The sequence below is a fragment of the Mastomys coucha genome, unplaced genomic scaffold (genome assembly GCF_008632895.1).
Source record: "Mastomys coucha isolate ucsf_1 unplaced genomic scaffold, UCSF_Mcou_1 pScaffold20, whole genome shotgun sequence".
In the NCBI taxonomy this organism is placed as follows: Eukaryota; Metazoa; Chordata; class Mammalia; order Rodentia; family Muridae; genus Mastomys; species Mastomys coucha.
The window spans coordinates 117,906,440-117,926,219 of NW_022196903.1; the positions used below are offsets into that span (position 1 = coordinate 117,906,440).

The 19,780-nt window shown below is 45.1% G+C and overlaps 2 protein-coding genes across 17 annotated transcripts in view; both read left to right on the forward strand.

Annotated features, from left to right (window-relative positions):
* Znf384 (zinc finger protein 384) overlaps positions 1-16,628 on the forward strand; it is a 32,138-nt gene extending 15,510 nt beyond the window's left edge. For 5 of the 15 annotated variants that reach the window (XM_031383405.1, XM_031383402.1, XM_031383403.1 and 2 more), the window contains 10 exons: positions 1,754-1,824; positions 2,095-2,332; positions 2,568-2,615; positions 2,811-3,144; positions 3,906-3,998; positions 8,783-9,007; positions 9,651-9,833; positions 11,240-11,318; positions 14,441-14,599; positions 15,327-16,628. In XM_031383405.1, the coding sequence (XP_031239265.1) occupies positions 1,759-1,824; positions 2,095-2,332; positions 2,568-2,615; positions 2,811-3,144; positions 3,906-3,998; positions 8,783-9,007; positions 9,651-9,833; positions 11,240-11,318; positions 14,441-14,599; positions 15,327-15,722 (1,821 nt within the window). In that variant the 5' untranslated portion in view covers positions 1,754-1,758 and the 3' untranslated portion in view covers positions 15,723-16,628. The remainder of the gene's footprint in view (positions 1-1,753; positions 1,825-2,094; positions 2,333-2,567; positions 2,616-2,810; positions 3,145-3,905; positions 3,999-8,782; positions 9,008-9,650; positions 9,834-11,239; positions 11,319-14,440; positions 14,600-15,326) is intronic. The other 10 variants (XM_031383407.1, XM_031383408.1, XM_031383410.1 and 7 more) reach the window with 5 other exon arrangements.
* Positions 16,629-19,114: 2,486 nt separating this feature from the next.
* Positions 19,115-19,780, forward strand: part of Ing4 (inhibitor of growth family member 4) — an 8,647-nt gene continuing 7,981 nt past the window's right edge. For both annotated transcript variants that reach the window (XM_031383415.1, XM_031383416.1), the window contains exon 1: positions 19,115-19,253. In XM_031383415.1, the coding sequence (XP_031239275.1) occupies positions 19,217-19,253 (37 nt within the window). In that variant the 5' untranslated portion in view covers positions 19,115-19,216. The remainder of the gene's footprint in view (positions 19,254-19,780) is intronic.

The window sequence follows — 19,780 nt, forward strand, 5'->3', positions numbered from 1 at the left end:
CAGGTTTTCTCTTTGTAGCTCCGGCTGTCCTGGAACTCACTCTGTAGACCAGGCTGGCCTCAAACTCACCAAGATGTACCTGCCTCTGCCTCCAGAGTGCTGGGATTAAAGGCATGTGCCACCACGCCTGGCCCTTGGTTGCTTTTTCTACTTAAATTTTTTTGTGTGTGTTCAGGTGCCCACCAAGGCAAGAAAGTGGCATTGGATCTCTTGGAGCTGGAGTTAACAATCATTTGTGAGCTTCCTGATGTGGGTGCTAGGACCCAAACTCCAGTTCTCTCGATTGAGCAGGGGGCACTCATGACAACTGACCATTGCTCTAGCTCCTTTTACTACATGCCTGCATGCATACAGACTACCCAGGCAGTCCCTGACTCCGGGGCATGCGTGTTAAGATTACTGGTGAGCCCCTCCCCCCCGCCCCCCCAGGAATTTATGTGGTTTTTAGAGGCACAGACTTTCCTTCTCATGCTTGCTTGAACCATCTGCCCTGCCCTCTTCACTTTTCTTTCTTTCTCTTCTTTCCTTTTTCTTTCTTTATTTTGTTTTTCTTTTTGTTTGTTATTTGTTTATTATTTTGGTCAGTTTTTTGATACAGGGTTTCTGTGTATCCCTGGGTGTTCTGGAAGTCACTCTGTGGACCAGACTGGCCTTGACCTTGAACTGAGAGATCTGGCTGCCTCTGCCTCCCGAGTGCTGGGGTTAAAGGCGTGCCCCACCATACCTGGCCAGAACTCCTTTTAAAAACTGGTAATCTGTGTTTGAAAAGTGCTTTCTTTTCTTCCAGGTGTTCCAAGTTCAGTTCCTAGTACAATATTGAGTGGCTCACAACCACCTATAACTCCAGTTCCAGGGGATTTGATCCTCTATTCTGGCCTCCAAGGGCACCTACACATCCACTTCCCCACCTCCCCGCATAAATCCTTTACAGTTTTTTTAAAAAGACTGGTAATTTCTTGTTTCTCCTGACCAGTGCATTATGTTTATTGCTCGGTGAGCGATCTCGTGAATGTTCTTCAGTCTTAGATTTATGTAGCATTGTCCCAGGCCTCACTTACTACTCAAAGGTTGATTAGAGGCTGGGTGTGGTAGTGTGTCCCTGTGATCCTAGGTAGAAAAGAGACGGAAGGTGGAGGGGTTGCGCAGTACTGCCCGAGGCCAGCTTGGTCTGTTCAGATTGCTCAGGTTCCTGCCAGCTTAAAACCTGGCCTAAAACTTTTTGAAGTGGTTTAGAATTGCAGTTTCATAGATGTGTTGATTGAAAATCTAGGAAAAAAATTTTTTTTCCCAAGGAAAATGGATTTGAGGAATAAGGGAAAGGGGAAATGCTGAAAGGTAGCATGGCTGTTTTCTCTGCCTGTGAATGATTTGCTATGTGTCCTTGGATACATCTTTCTATAATTCCATTCTTTTTTGAAACTTGATAAACATCCTGTAACTCAATAAGATGCACATAAATTTTGTCATAGACATTTAAAAGTGTGTTTTGGGGTGAGCCATACTGCTCAGTGGTTGTTTATTCTATTATCTTAGAGACTTTGAATAAGTAGTTTATGCTGGCCTCAGACTCAGCTTCTTGAGTGCTAAGATTATAGCACTGTGTCACTTTGTCTTGTCTAGACATTGAGGTCATGATTGTTAATTCCCAACTATGTGGTTAGGTACTAGAGATCAGAATTTCATCAATCACTCTGCGCCATTGCTAATATTCAGCAGTTATTCGTAGGTTGATGTGTGGTCTGTCTCTTCTCAGGTAGAATGGAAGAGTCTCACTTCAATTCTAACCCATACTTCTGGCCTTCTATCCCCACCGTCTCAGGGCAGGTAAGTGATATTTGGTTTTTTTCTCCCCAGTATTTATTTCAGCTCTGAGTAGTAAGTTCTTCATGCTGTTGTTTCAACCGTGTAGGAGCTGAAGCAAAGTAAAACATATTTCACTGAATCTGTTATTCTGAGAGTTGCATGGTGTGGGTCTAGCTCCTGTGCAGAAACACAGATATCAACTCCTGTTCCTTGATCTTGGCAAGTCCTTAGGGAACAGACAGAATCAGGGTGCTCTTTCTGAAGAGGGTACTCCTCTTCCTTTTCTTTTAGATTGAAAACACTATGTTCATCAACAAGATGAAGGATCAGCTGTTGCCAGAGAAGGGCTGTGGACTGGCGCCACCTCACTATCCCACTTTGCTAACAGTCCCTGCCTCAGTGTCCCTGTCCTCTGGCATCAGCATGGACACAGAGTCCAAGTCAGAGCAGCTGACCCCACACAGTCAGGCATCTGTTACCCAGAATATCACAGTGGTTCCTGTACCATCTACAGGACTCATGACTGCGGGTAAGCACCCCTGCTCCTCTCCAATCTGAGGTGTTGATCTCCCACGATCAGTACCCCAGTCTGGAGGGCTCTGAGGACATGGGGAGTGGGGTATGTGTTTAATCCTTCAATCAGATTTTTATTAAGTGCCTACTGTGTACCTAGCAATGTGCTAGGCATTGTGGGGGATACAAAGAAGTAGAAGATGCGGTCCCTGCCTTTGAGGAGGTGACATTCTTTCCTTCTCTGAATCAAGGAGTCTCCTGTTCTCAGAGGTGGAGAAGAGAAGGGAGTCAATCAAGGGGTAAATCTCACTGTTACTGGGGGGAATGGGGACAAGGGTTAGGAACCATTATTTTTGTACAGGGGTTGGGATTTCCTATAGACTGGGCTGGAGGGTGGTGGTGAGGGGTTACTTAGATAATTATCTGGGAAAATGAGATAGGTGAGCGTCAGAGGTGAACAGCGTGACCCCATCTCCTTTTTCTCCCAACCCCAGGTCCTGGTTTGGTAATCACATCCCCATCAGGCTCTCTTGTGACCACAGCCTCGTCAGCTCAGACTTTCCCTATTTCGGCTCCCATGATTGTCTCAGCTCTTCCCCCTGGCTCACAAGCCCTACAGGTGGTCCCTGACCTCTCCAAGAAGGTAGCATCAACCCTAACTGAGGAAGGAGGTGGAGGTGGTGGTGGAGGCACTGTGGCTCCTCCTAAGCCTCCTCGGGGCCGCAAGAAGAAGCGGATGCTGGAATCGGGGCTTCCTGAGATGAATGATCCTTACGTGCTTGCCCCTGGGGATGACGATGACCATCAGAAAGATGGCAAGACCTACAGGTAGGAATCCCAGCCAGGGCAGGATGGGTTGAGGGTTGCTATTTGAAGTCCCCCCTGTCTGTTTTGGGTCCTGCCCCAAGTCAGGTTCTGTGCTCTAAGCAGCTGTCTGCCTGAGAGCCATTTGCATGTCCTGGCGTCCTGTATAGGAACGTGGAGCCACTCGCACCTGTAGTTTCCTCCACTCCTCCTTTTTAAAATATAGGTTTGTCATAATTGATGACTAATTTTTCAATGACAAGAGAGTGTCTCTCTTGTAGTAAGGCTTCAGACTTGGTTCCAGACAATGTCTGCAGCTTTTTTACTTTCCGTTTATTATTTTCCAAGAGATCATCTGGTAAGCACCTTACCTAACCTGTGTGCCATCCACCAGCTCTTGGGCTGTGTGAGCACTGAGCCCATCAGCCCCTGCATGGTTGGGATGGGAGGAATAGTATACCTATAAAATGACTGGTCACTTTCTAATTCATGGAAGTCATTTTGATCCTCCACTTTTCTCTTAGCCTTGTCCATTCCAAAAAAAGCACATGCATAACTGCATGTGGTACTGTGTACAAAGAAACCCCTTACCTTTTGAAAGTTGAAATAACTTTAACCTCCTTGAGAGCTATCAGGGTCCCTAGTGGGTTCTGGTCACCTGGTCCCAAAGTGTGAAATGGGTTAACTTTTACACAGCTTTAATATAGACAGGGGCAGATTTGCATGGCTGGGAGACTGGTTCTGTCCTTAGTGTACCGAGATGGGCAATGTTGTTCCCATTTTAGGAGCGAAGGGAACTGCGGCACAGGAAATGGACAGAGCCTTGGGCTCATGGATTCAGTTCCCGGCTCCACCACGAACTTGCTGTGTGACCCTGGGCAAGTCCTTTTTCCCCTCTCTGCGCCTCAGTTTCCTCATCTGTAAAATGGGGAGAATTCTTTGTGTGCCTCCCTTTGTTGGGAGTATAGATGAGATAATCTTTAAAATGTTGGGAAGTTCAGAAAGATGAGAGCTAATCATTATTTAGCACTATTTAATTGAATTGTATAGTTTTCCTATGGAGACTGTCCACAAGTACACTGTTTAAATACCTCTTTATACATGAAAAAGAGGGCGGTGTTGCTATGCAGAATATATTGAGCACTGCAGAATTCCAGCTGTAATCCAGAAGTTCATTGTAGCTTTATTATTACAGGTGTACCCCACTTTATACAATAAGTGTTCCTGGAAAATGTTTACATCATACCATATTATAAAGGTACCTGACAAGTTTGATTCATTTAAAGGCATTCTTTTATTATATCAGTAAATGAAAATCCCTTTAAACTTGGTTGTGTAGATACCTGGATTTTTTTATGTATTTGCTTAAAGTGAGGTCATGTGACATGAGATGCATTTGATAACGTGTTGAAGGTGGAGGCAGCCCTTCCGGTTGACCAGGGTCTTCAATTCTGCCAAGTTGATTTTTTTTCTCCATACTAAAATTGTTGTGGATTTCCTAGCTGTGTATAAATATATACATGGATATGTATATAGAGAATTTTGAGTACACAGTTGGCAGGAAGCCTTCCGGGACCTTCTACTCTGAGTGTTTTGGAATTCTTAAAAGCCCCCATACTTGGATGATGAAAGGGAAGGAACCCTGGAACTGAAATGACTATATCCTAGTTGAAAAAAAATTACTTCAGAAATTTAAAATTCTAAAGTCCAAAGGGATCTTCTAAATCACAAAGAATCCTGGCCGCCTGTTTTATCTTGCATTTGAACTCAAAAAGAAAGAATCCTGGTTTTGGTGCATGTGTACGTCAACTCCGCCCATCGCAGTTGTCAGTAGCATGGCTAGGTAATAGAGTCAGGTACTGCTACTGTGGACAAGTCAACTTGACTCCAAGTCTTTGTTCCCATCTGTGAAGTAAATGGGAAGGTCAGTCAGACTATCTGTGTGACGGTATTAGAGGGGAAATCAGAGCATTTGAAATTGTTTTCAGCATCTTAGACAAACTGGGATAATAATTCAGAGTGATCATTGAATCCAAAGCCACTCAATTGCGTACCATTCCTAATGTGTCTGATACACGTGCTGTCCAGTGAAGTAGTGGACTGAGTGGTGCGGGGTGCTTGCTTTCCCTCCACACTGCCAGAGTTGTCCTGAATCAGACTCTTAATAGCCAGTACCTTACAGTGAAGGACTCATTTGACTTCCTAGGACCTCCAGAGTTTTAAAATACAGGTTGAATATTCCCTGTTCAAAAGTGGGTAAGACTGGCTCTTTTCTTTTCTTTCTTTCTTTCTTTTTTTAAGAGTGGCTATTTTCAAATTTTGGAATATTTGTACATGTACAATGAGATCCTGTGGGTATGGGGCCCGAGTCTGAACATGAAGTTTATTTGGTAAGCTGGATGTGGTATCTCGCACACACTAGCAGTCTCAGGAAGCTGACAAAGGAGGATCAGGAGCTTAGTGCCAGCCTGGTCTCTATAGCTTCTCAAAGCCAAAATGGAGTCGGCTGCTATGGAGCTTCTGTGAGACTGCTGGGTTTGCCAGTCTGTCTTAGTCCTGGCCCAGAGAGGTCTATGTAGTCCCGCTCCTCCTCCCCAGCCACCGGTCCCCTTCTCCCCTCTCCGAGGAGTGGCACAAGCCTAGGAGCCTTCTGCCTAACACTTTGGGTTTCCTCACTCTTTCTGTGAAGTTTCTCCAACCCATGTAACTGCTGGGATGTCCTGGGGCTGCCTGCCTGCTGAACCTTCATGCCTAACTCAAAAAGGCATGACTTTCTTCTTTTCCATCTGCCAAGATTTACAGCCTGCCTTTCCTGTGGTTTTTCTTTTAGCCGTTAGTAAAATTGTGTTCAGGCTTTAAGTAAGAGAAGGGAATTCGTTTGTTTCAAATATACCTTATTTAAATAGCCTAAAGGTACTTCTACATAGTATTTTTTGTGAACCTGTGTTTTGATTTCTGTCTGTCCCGTAGGTAACATGTAGAATTTTTCACTTAGGAGGGGATGTCAGTGCCTAGTTTTGGTTATTGGAGCATTTCACGTTTTAGACTTTTGGATTAAGGAGGCGCACAGCCTGTGCTCTGATGGTCAAAAGTCCTTTACCTGGCAGATGGGCGTCAGCCTCTGCTTGGATACTTTAGTGCCAAGACTATGGTGCTAGCTTAACATTGTGGCAGCATTATAGCAAACAGCTGACAAGTTGATTATTTTTGGAGCTTTTGGGCTCCTTTTTATAGAATTGGAATAACTATGAGCCTCTTTTGAGTAGAAATAAAAGGTGCTTAATTAAAAGCACCCACCTGCCCTGTCCCTGGCAATAGCATTAGCAGTTGTGGTCGTCATGACAACCATCTGACCATCGTCATGTCACTGTACCCTAGGATCTTTTGAGACTGTTGCCAGACTTTTGTTTTCTCTTTTGAGACAGGCTCTCAGGCAGCCCAGGCTGGCTTGAACTCCTGATTGTCCTGTCTCCCACTTCTTGAGTATTGGGACTATAGGCATGTGTCACTGTACCTAGCTTGCCAGTCTGTTTTCAGTTAAGTTTTTCAGATTCTTCTCTAATTAAAGCTTTGTTGAAGATTTCTGGTTTCTTAACACAAGGTCTCTCACTGTAGCTAGTACAAGTTGGAATACAAGCCCATCATAGGCCTCAGTCTTCCAAGTGCTAGGATTATTTTCTTTTTATAATTACCTTTCATTCTAAGGGTGATAGGATTTAAATTAAAATGTATGTTGGAGCTGAGGTTACAATTCAGTAGTATAGTACTTTCCTGGTATGTAGCAAGGCCTAGGTTTGGTCCCAGCACTGTAAAAACATTTCTTTTTAAACAATGAACATGTTCTACCTGGACTGAGAAATTTTAGTTATCAAAGGAACTTCACAACATTAGTTGTGAAGTTGTATCATACAAGTAGCATTATGTCCAGCTTCTGACCTCAGTCTTTGTAAAATATTTGTATCATCATTGGCTCACCATGGAGACTGAGGGTCCTAGCAATAATGCTGTTTTCCTAATAAAAAACATTTAGCTTACCTTTGATGGTCACAGGTCCTTGCTGGCCCTTCTAGAGGCAAAAATTAATGTCATTTTAAAGATGAGAAGATTGAGGTCTAGGCTAGTGTGCAACCTATAACTGAGTTCTGTTGGACTAGAGCTCAGGTATCTAGACTCTCAGTGACTGTTTACCATGCTGATCTCTCCTGCGGTGTTTGGATGTCTCAGTCACTGATAAACTAACTAGTAGTCAAGAGTTTGCTTCAGTTACAAAGTGAGTAGAGAATGAAGACTTGTTATCAAGTTACTAGGATTTTAGTGAACACATTAATGTAGAGGCCATAGCAAATTATACTATTTTCTCAGAGGGAACTTGTTCTTTCTAGTCTTGATCAAAAATTCTGAAATGAAAAAACATAGGAATTATCCCATACCTTTTGGTGCCCAATTTACAAAGATGGCTTAATTTGGAGAGAGACCTCTTTATTTGATATTGTTGGATAGTGTCAAAGCAGGAAGGATCCACTGGTTCAAGTGACCAGGAAAAGTGTATTCAGGTGCTGTGGATGTCATCTAGGAGGTCCAGTATTGGCTTCGTGTGTTAACAAAAGGAAAGGTTTATCATAGCACAACATTGCTTTTTAATCCCTTTTTCTTGTTAAGACTTAAGGATTATAATCAATCCACTCCTAACAGTTACCTTGGCCTGTTTCAAAAGTGGTTGTCATTTGATTGGCTTGAGGTTAGAGGCAAAGGTAAACGATTAATGGAACATGAGCTACATAGAGACTCAGAAGGGCTGGGAAAGCCCCTCCAAGTACTTCTGGTACTTTCTGCCTCCATGTCTTTAGCAGTCGCTATGAAAAGGGGAAATCACTGAAAACAAATCTCTGGAGATGGAAGCTCTCATCTAGTCAGCTTTCCTTCATTATTGCATGGGAGACTTGAATACTAAGGGAAAAATAGACATGGAGAAGCTAGGAATAGGAATTAATTTTAAGAGTTTGAAAACGTAACTGGCCTAATAAAATCTTTTAGAGGTTCTCAACCTGTGAGTCACATCCCCTTCGGAGGTCAGGAGTCACCTGAGACCATCGGAAAGCACAGAGTTACATTAGGATGTAACTTTACAGTAACTTTACAGTAGCAAAGTTACAGTTATGAAGTAGCAATGAAATAATTTTGTGGTTGGGGGTCACCACAACATGAGAGAGTGTATTAAAGTGTCACAGCATTAGAAAGGTTGAGAACCTCTGATCTGTATTCACTCAGCTCATAATAGTTTTCTGCCCTACCGGAGTTGAATGCTTAATTTTGTATACTTAAGGGTATCTAGTCATTTACCAAGCATTTATTGGGTATTTCTGAATCCTAGGCACTGTTTCAGCTTAGGCAATAAAGAGAAATAAGAGGCTGGGCTAGGTGGCACATAGCTATTATAATCCCAGCATTTGGGAGGTAAGAAACAAGTGTATCATGAGTTCAAGGCCAGCTTGAGCTACATGAGACCCTTTCTTTAAATAGAAAAGAGAAAGTTTCTACAAGCCTCACTGTGTATAGTTGGAACAGGAGATGGGATCAGCTAGGTGAGCTTCTCTTGGCAGGGTTGTGAGGCTCAGCAGCGCCTCCTGCTGGGAAGGCTCTAATGTTGCCCTTGCTTGGCTAGGTGCCGGATGTGCTCACTGACCTTCTACTCAAAGTCGGAGATGCAGATCCACTCCAAGTCACACACCGAGACCAAGCCCCACAAGTGCCCACACTGCTCCAAGACCTTCGCCAACAGCTCCTACCTGGCCCAGCACATCCGTATCCACTCAGGGGCCAAGCCCTATAGTTGTAACTTTTGTGAGAAATCCTTCCGCCAGCTCTCACATCTGCAGCAGCACACCCGGTAAGGCTGCTTTTACCCCTACCTAGGTACAGAACCTCAAGGCCATGTGGCCTCTGCCAACCATTCTCTCCTTTGCCTTTTGAAATCTTACTTTTGTTACTGTCTGAAAATTAAACTGTATCCTAGCAGTGTGGGGTGGGGCCTTGAAAAATTGTGATTTCCAATCACCAGTTCTGGAACGATTTTTGTGGTTTCTTTCTGTGTCTGTTTGGAAATCTTCTACAGAGCAGACCCTGCTTTTACTATATGCTTCAGTTCAGAGCCATGGTGTGCATTCAACTTCAGGTCCATGGGGAACAGGCGGTATTGGCCTATGTTCAAATTGCTATTTGGAAGCAGGGTAACTGTGGTGAGTGTGTAACCTTAGGAAAAGGCCGAGGGTTGACAAGACAGTGCTGTAAGGTTACCAAGAGCCATGGGTTGCAGTCTTCATCATCTCACTGCCATTCTAGCACCGACTTGCAGTCAGCAGCAACCTAGACATGGGTGTCCTCTTCATTAGCCTCTGCAGCCGGAGCTTTATTGGGAGGAGGGAGGGGGTGCTCTCATCCGTCAAGCAACATCATTTCACCCAGCAGAGAGCTGAGCCCATGGTGTCGAACTGCTTCCTCCTCCCCCCCTTCCCTCCTCTCCTCTCCGGCAGGATTCACTCCAAGATGCACACGGAGACCATCAAGCCCCACAAGTGCCCGCACTGCTCCAAGACCTTCGCCAACACCTCCTACCTGGCTCAGCACCTCCGTATCCACTCAGGGGCCAAGCCCTACAACTGTTCCTACTGCCAGAAGGCCTTCCGCCAGCTCTCCCACCTCCAGCAGCACACACGGTAAGGGAGAGGGGCGGGCTATTGATCCCGCCCCGCTGGCATGCCCTCCCCACCCCCGCCCCGGAGACACACAACCACCCGCATGCGGGGGGGCGGGGGAGAGACCTGGCTGGAGGTGAGACCTGGCTGGAGGAGAATATGACTGGCAACAGAGAGAAAAAGAGTGGATGCCAAGAGAGTCTTTCTGGAGCACAAACTGTATTGAAAAGACACAGTGATTTTATGATACTTTCCTGACAAACTTGGAACAAAGATGGCTCTTTCCTTCATTTTCCTCCCTGAAAATACAAGCACACTTCTTACCAGATTTCTTCTCTGGTGCCTCAGGACACCAGTTGTAAATGGGAGATATAATCAGATGTCAGTTGGCACCAGCCTGGATGCACTCAACTACAACAAGCAAGATGCCAAGGAATGCCAAGAGAAGAGCACAAAAAGGAAACATGAACTGAACATTCACAGAGAACTGGGAACAAATGGAAAAGCTCCTACTTCCTGAGTAGGACACTTGCATTTAATCTGTCATGTGGAGTTACTAGGGAGAAGGGGCTGACAACGTGAAGAGCTGATGGTTTCCTTTGGTGATTCTCAAGATAAAGTCCAGACTCCTAGCAATTGGCAGTCTCACCCTGCTTCTTGTGGATGTGACAGTCTCACCTGAAGTGGTCAGGCTTGGAGTGAGCTGCCTTCATGTATTTGAGGCATTGATCACAGAATCTGAAGGCACAGATCACAGGGTCTGAAGACCCTGAAAAGGAGCAGGTGTTGGTGCAGCCTCATGTCTTGGGCTCATCTTAGTAGACAGAGTGCCCTGTGGTGTTGGGGGAAAGAGGTTAAATTGGTTCCAACCTCAGGATTGCCTGTCATTAAGGGCTTAGACTGGGAATATCCCTAGGAATTTCCAGGAGTTTCCACTAAAGTCGCTGCTTCTTTCAACAATCATTGTATTGTGTTCTTTGATCATAGAACTCTCTCTGGATATGATGCACAAGGTTGAGGGGACAGTCTCTGCCTATAGGGTAGGGACCAAGGAGGACGTGCTTATTTTTCTTTGTCCTTATAATTGTGTTTTCCTTTTGTTTCTGAATGTTCACTTGGATGGTTGCTATAGGAGCATGTTTGTATGTCAGATTATGCCCTGCCTGTGACCTGGATGCTGAGCTCTTGGTCCTTCTTCTCCCAGCAGAATGAGGCTCTCTTTGATTTGAGTTCTGTAGGCAGTGAGCAGAGATCAGGCATACAAACCATTCCAGGGCAAAGAGGAGCTGGCTAGAACTAGCACCTCGTGCACGTGCATCTGCGCAGCTTTCCTGGAAGGCAGCCTGAAGAGCCTGAGATCTTATATGGAGCTAGTCTCTACGTGACCTTGCTCATGTCTGTACTCTGTCTCTTCTCGTCCTCTATAGAATCCACACCGGTGATAGACCATACAAATGTGCACACCCAGGCTGTGAGAAGGCTTTCACACAACTCTCCAATCTGCAGGTAAGTGTCTGGGTTCCACATGAAACCTTGAGTCTGAGACTTGAGTGCCAGTTAGCTGTTACTGGAATTCTCAGAGTTTTTCAAGAGAAAAAAAATCCTCTTAAAAATTACGAAGGTGAAGCTGGGCCTGCTAGGCTTCAGTCCCAGCTGCTTGGAAGGCTGAGGCAAAGGATTCGAAGTTTAAAGTCTGCCTGTGCTACAAAATGAGTTCATATCAGCCTCGGCAACATAAATGATAAAAGTGTCTCAAAAGTTTTTTTTTTTTTCCCCCGAGACAGGGTTTGTCTGGATAGCCCTGGCTGTCCTGGAACTCACTCTGTAGACCAGGCTGACCTCGGACTCAGAAATCTACCCGCCTCTGCCTCCCAAGTGCTGGGATTAAATGCGTGCGCCACCACCGCCCGGCTACAGTGTCTCAAAATTTAAAAATTAAATTGTTGTAGAGTTAGCTCAGACAGTAAAGTGCTCACTACTAACATGAAGGCTTGAAATTGATCCCTAGAGCCGGGCGGTGGTGGCGCACGCCTTTAACCCCAGCACTTGGGAGGCAGAGGCAGGTGGATTTCTGAGTTCAAGGCCAGCCTGGTCTACAGAGTGAGTTCAAGGATAGCCAGGGCTATACAGAGAAACCCTGTCTCAGAAAAACCAAAAAAGAAAGAAAGAAGGAAAGAGAGAAATTGATCCCTAGGATCTTCTTTTTAAAATAAAATTAGTAGTCTTGGTATGTACTTATGGTTGCAGTGCTAGGAAAGTGGACACAGGCATCCCTGGAGCTCACTGGCTAGCCAGCCTAAACAAATTGGCTAGCCCTAGGCCACTGAGAGACCTTATCTGAGAAAACAGGTGGGTGGTTCCTGAGAAATGACATCAAAGTTGTCCCTGGCCTCTGAATGCATGTGCATCTGAACATACACTCAAAAAGGTTTTTTTTTTGAGGACTGGAGGTTAATAATATGGCTCAATGCTGAAACATACTTGCCATACAAGCCTGGCTGGATTCGACCGCTGCAGCCAACACTGACTGGAAGGAGACAACCCACTCTGAAAAGTTGTCCATTATCTTTTATCCATGTACCGTGGCAGGTACACACACCCACACATAATGCATTTATGCATGTATGCACAGTCTGGAGCACACACATATACACAATACTAATAAAAGGGAAAAAAGACTGGTTCTGTAGCTCACTGATAGTACTTGTGTAGCATGTACCACCAGGCCATAGATTCAGTCCCTGGTATGTACGAAATTTAAAAAAGAAAAAACAAACCAAAGGGCCAAAATCCTCAGGCGATGTGTGCCTGGAGCCAGCCTGCCCTGCACTCCTTAGTAAGGCAGAAGAAACAAGAAAATAGCATCTCGAGATTCGGCGCGGTGGTTGCCGTGTTTTGCAGAGGTGCTGGCTTCCTGTCCCCGGCTCCATCCAGCTGGTTTATAGTTATCCACTTCCAATTCTACTTCAGGGAATGAAGTGTCACTCTGGCCCCAAGCATCTGCACAAATACAAGTTTTTGTTTTTGTTTTTCAGTTTGGGATTTTTTTTGTTTTGTCTTTTAAGGTAGGTAGCCCTGGCTTTCTTGCAACCTGCTCTGTAGACTAGGCTGGCCTCAAACTCAGCAATCTGTCTGCACAAATATTTTTAAAAACAAACAAACCCCACAACCAGGCTACATGAAACCCCATCTCAAAAAATAAAAAAACAAAAAATAATTATAATATATAAACCAATCCCGTGTTAGCATTAATAGAACATTAGTATTCCCAAACCTCACTTAAAGGAACTTAATGGGAGAATATTTCATATTTTGCTAGGTTTTGTTTTTCATAGCCAACTGTATGCAAGTACTCTACCACTAAGTTACACACCCAGCCCTTGTGATTTTTATTCTTAAAATGGTATGCCCTGTAATTCAGGCTGGCCTTGAACCTGGCATCCTAACTCCTCAGCCTTCTAAGGGCTGGGATTACAGGCATGTGCTACAGGCCAGGCAGTGGTGGCACATGCCTGTAATCCCAGCCCTTGGGAGGCAGAGGCAAGCGGATTTCTGAGTCCGAAGCCAGTCTGGTCTACAGAGTGAGTTCCAGGACAGCCAGGGCTACACAGAGAAACCCTTGTCAAAAAAAAAAAAAAAACAACCCAGCATGTGTTACTATGCCCAGGACTTTTGCAAGGTCTATGGCTTAGGTGAATGTGAACATACCCCTCTCATCTGATATAGTCCATCTATAATGTCAGAGAGCAAGAGTACAGAGCCACACACCTGGTCGTTGTGTTTGTGTAGACGTGTTGTGACTGTTTGTGCTTGAGGACAGGCACAGTTGGATGTCTGCTTCTGTAGCTTTCCACCTTATTTGTGAGGCAGTTTTTTTTTTTTTTTTTTTTTTTTTTTTGGTTTTGGTTTTGGTTTTTCGAGTCAGGGTTTCTCTGTGTATCCCTGGCTGTCCTGGAATTCACTCTGTAGATCAGGCTGGCCTTGAACTCAGAAATCTGCCTGCCTCTGCCTCCCAAGTGCTGGGGTTAAAGGCGTGCGCCACCACCACCGGGCTGAACACAATTCTTTTTTTCTTTCTTTCTTTCTTTTTTTTTTGATTACTAATTGTGTATTGAAAGCAGTAAGAGGTTCCACGACACCAAATAAACCAGTTCTGAGATTTCCCCAAGATAAATTTAACAGCTCCAGCTTCTTCAGTGTTTATCAAAATACAAAAGAAAAAAGTAGAGGTCGTCTTTCGATGGCAAATCGGACCCTTGCAGGCTGAGGGAGGAAGCTACTTCACACATGGAGATGGGGGTGCTCCAGGACATGGGTCTGTAGTGGACCGACCCTCCCACTTTGCACGCACTCCTGCTGGTGAGACCCGGGCCTCCTGCCAGCGCGTCCAAGTGGGCCCAAGAGTAAGCTGGGTATGTAGGCTGCCATTGGTGAACACAATTCTTAATGCACAGCGAGCACTCTGCCCACTCAGTCATCTCCTCAGCCCTTAGCGCATTCTTTGGAAGAGTTGATTCTTGAGCCTCTCTCTAGGCTACCGCCTTCCTGTAGAAAGGGAGGCTAGGATGGCCTGCGCTCACCTTGAGGCTAAGAAAGAATTTACTTTGGTTTCTCTCATTGGTTTGCAGTCTCACAGACGGCAGCACAACAAAGATAAACCCTTCAAGTGCCACAACTGTCACCGAGCATATACAGACGCAGCTTCTCTAGAGGCTCACTTATCTACACACACAGTGAAACACGCCAAGGTTTATACCTGCACAATCTGTAGTCGGGCATATACATCAGTAAGTACTTTGTGTCATCATTGCCCCATCTCCCCTCCCCCCCCATATCCCTAAGACAGCAGTCCACTGTGTCTTTTTTTTAAAGATTTATTTTATGTATATGATTATACACTGTAGCTCTACAAATAGTTGTGAGCCTTCATCTGGTTGTTGGGAATTAACCAACATCTGGTTGTTTAGGACCTCTGATCGCTCTCAGTCCCTGCTTGCTCCAGCCCAAAGATTTATTTATTATTATAAATGAATACACTCTGTCTTCAGACGCACCAGAAGAGGGCATCAGATCTCATTACGGGTGGTTGTGAGCCACCATGTGGTTGCTGGGATTTGAACTCACGACCTTAGGAAGAGCAGTCAGTGCTCTTACCTGCTGAGCCATCTCACCGGCTCCACTGTGGCCTTTCTTGATGGAGTCTGCTTTCCCCTGCTCTCACTTATTAGAGTCAGTATTCAGAGATAATTAGCACCGTAAGCAATGACTCTTCATTCTAGATTTCAGGTATTTTCTATGAGATTCTAGAACAAGGTTATAGTGGCTTCACTCCAAGGTCTTTGAGAGAAACAGGTTTCCGTCTGCCAGCTCAGTGTCCACAGAAAGGTTCTGTTCTTTTGCCCAGCTCCAGAAGATCCCTTCATAAACAGACACTACTGTGTAAGGACCAGGTTAAGAGTTGCAGTTTGTCTTTTTCCTGTTCTTTTAACTTCTTTTCATACCCATCTCCCTCAGGAAACATACCTTATGAAACATATGCGCAAACACAACCCTCCTGATCTTCAACAACAAGTGCAAGCGGCAGCGGCGGCAGCAGCAGTGGCCCAGGCCCAGGCCCAGGCCCAGGCCCAGGCTCAGGCTCAGGCTCAGGCTCAGGCTCAGGCTCAGGCCCAGGCCCAGGCTTCACAGGCATCACAGCAACAGCAGCAGCAGCAGCCACCTCCACAACCACCACACTTCCAGTCCCCTGGGGGAGCTCCCCAGGGAGGGGGTGGTGGGGACAGCAACCCGAACCCTCCGCCCCAGTGTTCCTTTGACCTGACCCCCTATAAGCCGGCAGAGCATCATAAAGACATCTGCCTCACTGTCACCACCAGCACCATCCAGGTGGAGCACCTGGCCAGCTCTTAGAGATCCGTACTGCCATCGTCGGAAAGGGGAGAAGTCCTGGTCCCTCCTTTGTCAACTCTCCTTTGTGGGAAAGTTCTCTTCTTCCTTGACAAGTCCTGTCTCCAGCTCCTTGGGTCTCAGGCATGGCTTTTCTACGCAAGATAACCATCCTCACCCTCAGCTGCTCCTGACTGGCCAAGGAATCCTGAGCTGATAGTGTTATCCAGCAGACCCCGTCCAGGCAGAGCTTTTAGAACTGGGGCTTGGTGCTTGAGAGAAGGAGCCGCTGTGACCTCACATCTTGTCCTGTGTGGGGGCGCTTACCTTTCTCTCTCTTCATCCTCAAAGTTGGGGCTGATAGAAGACTAGTGGCTGGCCCTCCCAGATACCAGAGAAGGAAGCTCTAAATGCCACCAGCCTTCCATTCTATGCTTACCTGTAAAAGAACAGATTTTGCACGTGGCCTGACCCCTGGGAGCCATTTTCTTCCCCTTACATGGTCTCACTTCATACTGGGTGGTGGCTATATCTTTTTATTTGTAAGGGGGCCACCAAGGTGCCAGAGATTCCCCAGGTGACCAAGGGTGGCTTAAAAGTGTGACTTAGGATTTTTCCTTACAGCCTCCTTCCTTCTCTGCCAACCAAGGGCCTATATATATACTCAGTCTCACTGTCCCAGTCCAAGGAGCTCTGGGAGCTGTGTTAGCTGTGTTCTCTGCAATACCATCTGGGCTTTTGCAGAGAAGGGAGAATTCAGGGCACACACAGGACTGGACTTAGCCTCCCTAGGTGCCACAGTCAGATGCCGGACATGGATTTATATATAAATATATATATATATAAATATATATATATATACCTGCTCATCACGGCCATCTTTGTTGTAACCATTTCTGTGTTTATAAATGCATTATCTCTGAGAATTTTCATATTGATGTTTTATTTTTGTCTTTTTTTTTTCTCCACTTTGTCCTCTGGCCATGGCATTTTAATTTTCTTTTGCCTTTTAATTTTTTTAATCATGGGAGATTTCAGATAAAATTAAAATAATCAGGAATTATACAGTTGTTATAAAGCAATTTAAAAATGAAAAACTTATGTACAAACTAAGGGGTGTTTTTAGAACATTGTATAGAAATAAATTCATGTTTAAGGATGAGAGGCAGTGAGCTACTATGTAAGCTAGCATGGGAAAAGGCTATCTGGGGAGCTATTCCAGGACAGGATTTAAACTGGAGAGGGTGAAGAATGGATGCTTGGGGGATAAGCCATTGTATGTGTTACTCCAAAGCCATTTCCAGTTTAGGAACAATTGTGTACAAATCCTATCACGGAGGTTACTGCCTACATATGTGAGAAACAGTTTAACAAAATGGCTATATTCCTTATCACTTGCCCTAAAAAAAAAAAAAAAAAAAAGCCAGGGCATTGTGGTGCAGGACTCTACTCAGGAGGCAAGTGGTTGCAGCTTGGTCTATGTATTGAGGTCTTTTTTTTTTTTTTTTTTTTTTTTTTTTTTTTTTGAGACAGGGTTTCTCTGTGTATCCCTGGCTATCCTGGAACTCACTCTATAGACCAGGCTGGCCTCAAACTCAGAAATCCCCCTGCCTCTTCCTCCCAAGTGCTGGGATTAAAGGTGTGCCCCACCACTGCTCAGCCATAGAGAATTCTAAAACAGCCAGAAGTACATAAAGATCTTTTGTCTCTTGCAGGTGGGGTAGGGGCACAGTCATGTATGGCCTCTTGAAAGGACCTGCACTACCTGTTGCCACCCTATTTTATCCAAATTCTACTAGGCATTGTGAACGTATACATAGCATCTTATTAGACTGCAGTGCCTAAGATCAGAGGTTTCCAGTGATGGAAACCATAACCAGCTACTGGGTTTAAGATGGAAGAAAACGCCAAATGCAGTGTGAGCTTCCCATGATAATGGTTATGTTCACCTAAAATGGAAGACCTTTGTACTGGACAGAGTATAACAAGAAACCTAAGACTTCTCACAGTCTACCATGAAAGGATTTGGCTAATTTCTCAAGACTGCTTCATGAAGATTAAATCCTTCATAAAGTACTAAAAAAAAAAAAAAAAAAACTGGCAAATGTTCTCATATCTGAGAACTGACCAACTGTCGTTACGTAGTGATGTGGATAAATGAGTCTCATTTAATTTGGGACTAGGCATCCAGGACAGTACCACAGTATACCCCATTGTTGGTTAGCTGCCTGGTGGTGCATTTTTCATTCACCGACTACGGAGATTGACAACCCTGTTCTCATCACAAGGATTGGAATCAGCACCTCTTTATGGGTGAATATCCATTTCCCCTTTTGCTCAATGATTACGTCTGTTATTCTCATTGTATAGAAAAAAGCACTTGGGAGGCAGAGACAGGTGGATTTCTGAGTTCGAGGCCAGCCTGGTCTACAGAGTGAGTTCCAGGACAGCCAGGGCTATACAGAGAAACCCTGTCTCGAAAATAAAAAAAAAAAAGGAGGCAGAGTCAATTGTCCAACAGCATGCTCTTAGATAAGAATGGAGTCCATGTCCTGCTGCCTTGCTTTAGCATCTGCTCAGTAGTAGACTTGGGCCTTTATCGTGCCCTTCTTTACATATTTGGGCTAAAGGAGCTTAAGTTTTTATGTTAAAAGTATGTGCTGTAAGTACTGTGAAAGGTCTATAAACTTGAGGTGACACCTATTTGCAAGAATGTACCACCACCACTAAGAGGTTTGAGTTCTGTTTCCATAAGATAGCAGCACCCTGACAGGCTCCCGCTTTTGTACAAGGGGTGATACTTGATGAGGGTGAAGGCTGATCTTTATCATAAACCTCGATGACCCAGTCTTTTCACATCATGTTAAGACCATACATAAGTTCAATACAGAACATAAACATGGATCTCCATAGTGCAAGCCTTTAATCCCAGTAGTTGTGAGGCAGAGGCAGGTAGGTTTCTGAGTCTGAGGACAGCGAGGGCTACACAAAGAAACTTGTAAAAAAGTGAGTGGTGAGAGATACAAAGGGTTAAATTTGCAAAGCCTGGCAACTTGTGAAGAAAGCTTCTTCCCCCAGACTGCTTCAGCTGGGACTTTGATGACCAAATTCATAATAAGTAAAGCAAAACAGCTCGACTCCCTATTTATTGGAAGCGATTATTTACAGAATATAACTAGACAGAATAGATTCCCCCATTTACCAAACATTTCTGGTTTTGGAGGGAAAAAAAGTTTGCTAGAGAATGCAAAATGGCGACTTCGCGTGACGTCATACTTGTCGCGGAAACGTACTGGCGCCTTCTTAAGGGCGGAAGCCAGGCTAAAGCAGCTTCGCTGCGGGCGACCGTGACTAGGCGCGCAAAAACGTCCAATGTCTGGCGGAAGTATCCGGGGGCGATAGTTTAGTAAGGGCGGAAGTTCAGATACGGAAAGGGTGTAATCCAAGAATGGTTCCAGCGCCTGTCGTGTTTCAGTCACTTCCGGGGAGGATCGGAAGTTGCTTTGTTTTGCTTCAAGATGGCTGCTGGGATGTATTTGGAACATTATCTGGACAGTAAGAGCCGACTGGAGAAGGGGGTCATGGGTCATAGAGTAGTGTTGAGGGTCCAGGTTGACAGACTATATGGCCTCGATGTTCTGGTAGCCTGAAGATCACAGTTGGGAAAGGGTTCCGTGGGAGGATTTATTCGAGAGAGGGAAGAGGGAGGGGGCGGGGCAGTGGGACTAGAGGCCTCGCTCAAGGGGGACGAGGGAAGAGCTGCCCGTGGGATCAGGGCTGGGTTTTAAAGGGTGACGGGTAGCAGGAAAAGTATTTGCTGACTCCGTTCTTGAGGGTAGATTTTTTTCCCCCAAGTTGTGCCCTGTCGTTATTTACTCACTGCCATTTGGAACAGCTGCAAATATTCGGCCTAATTCCTTTAGTCATTTATGTCTCAAAAGTGGCTTCTCATTAAGCTTTCTGGGTGGAATAGAGCAACCATTGAGTTGATCGCTGAAATGCTTTATGAGCAAAATCCAGTTCTTAAGAAATGAAGAGTATGTCTGTTTGTTTCCCCACCCCCACCCCATTCCCCCCCCCCT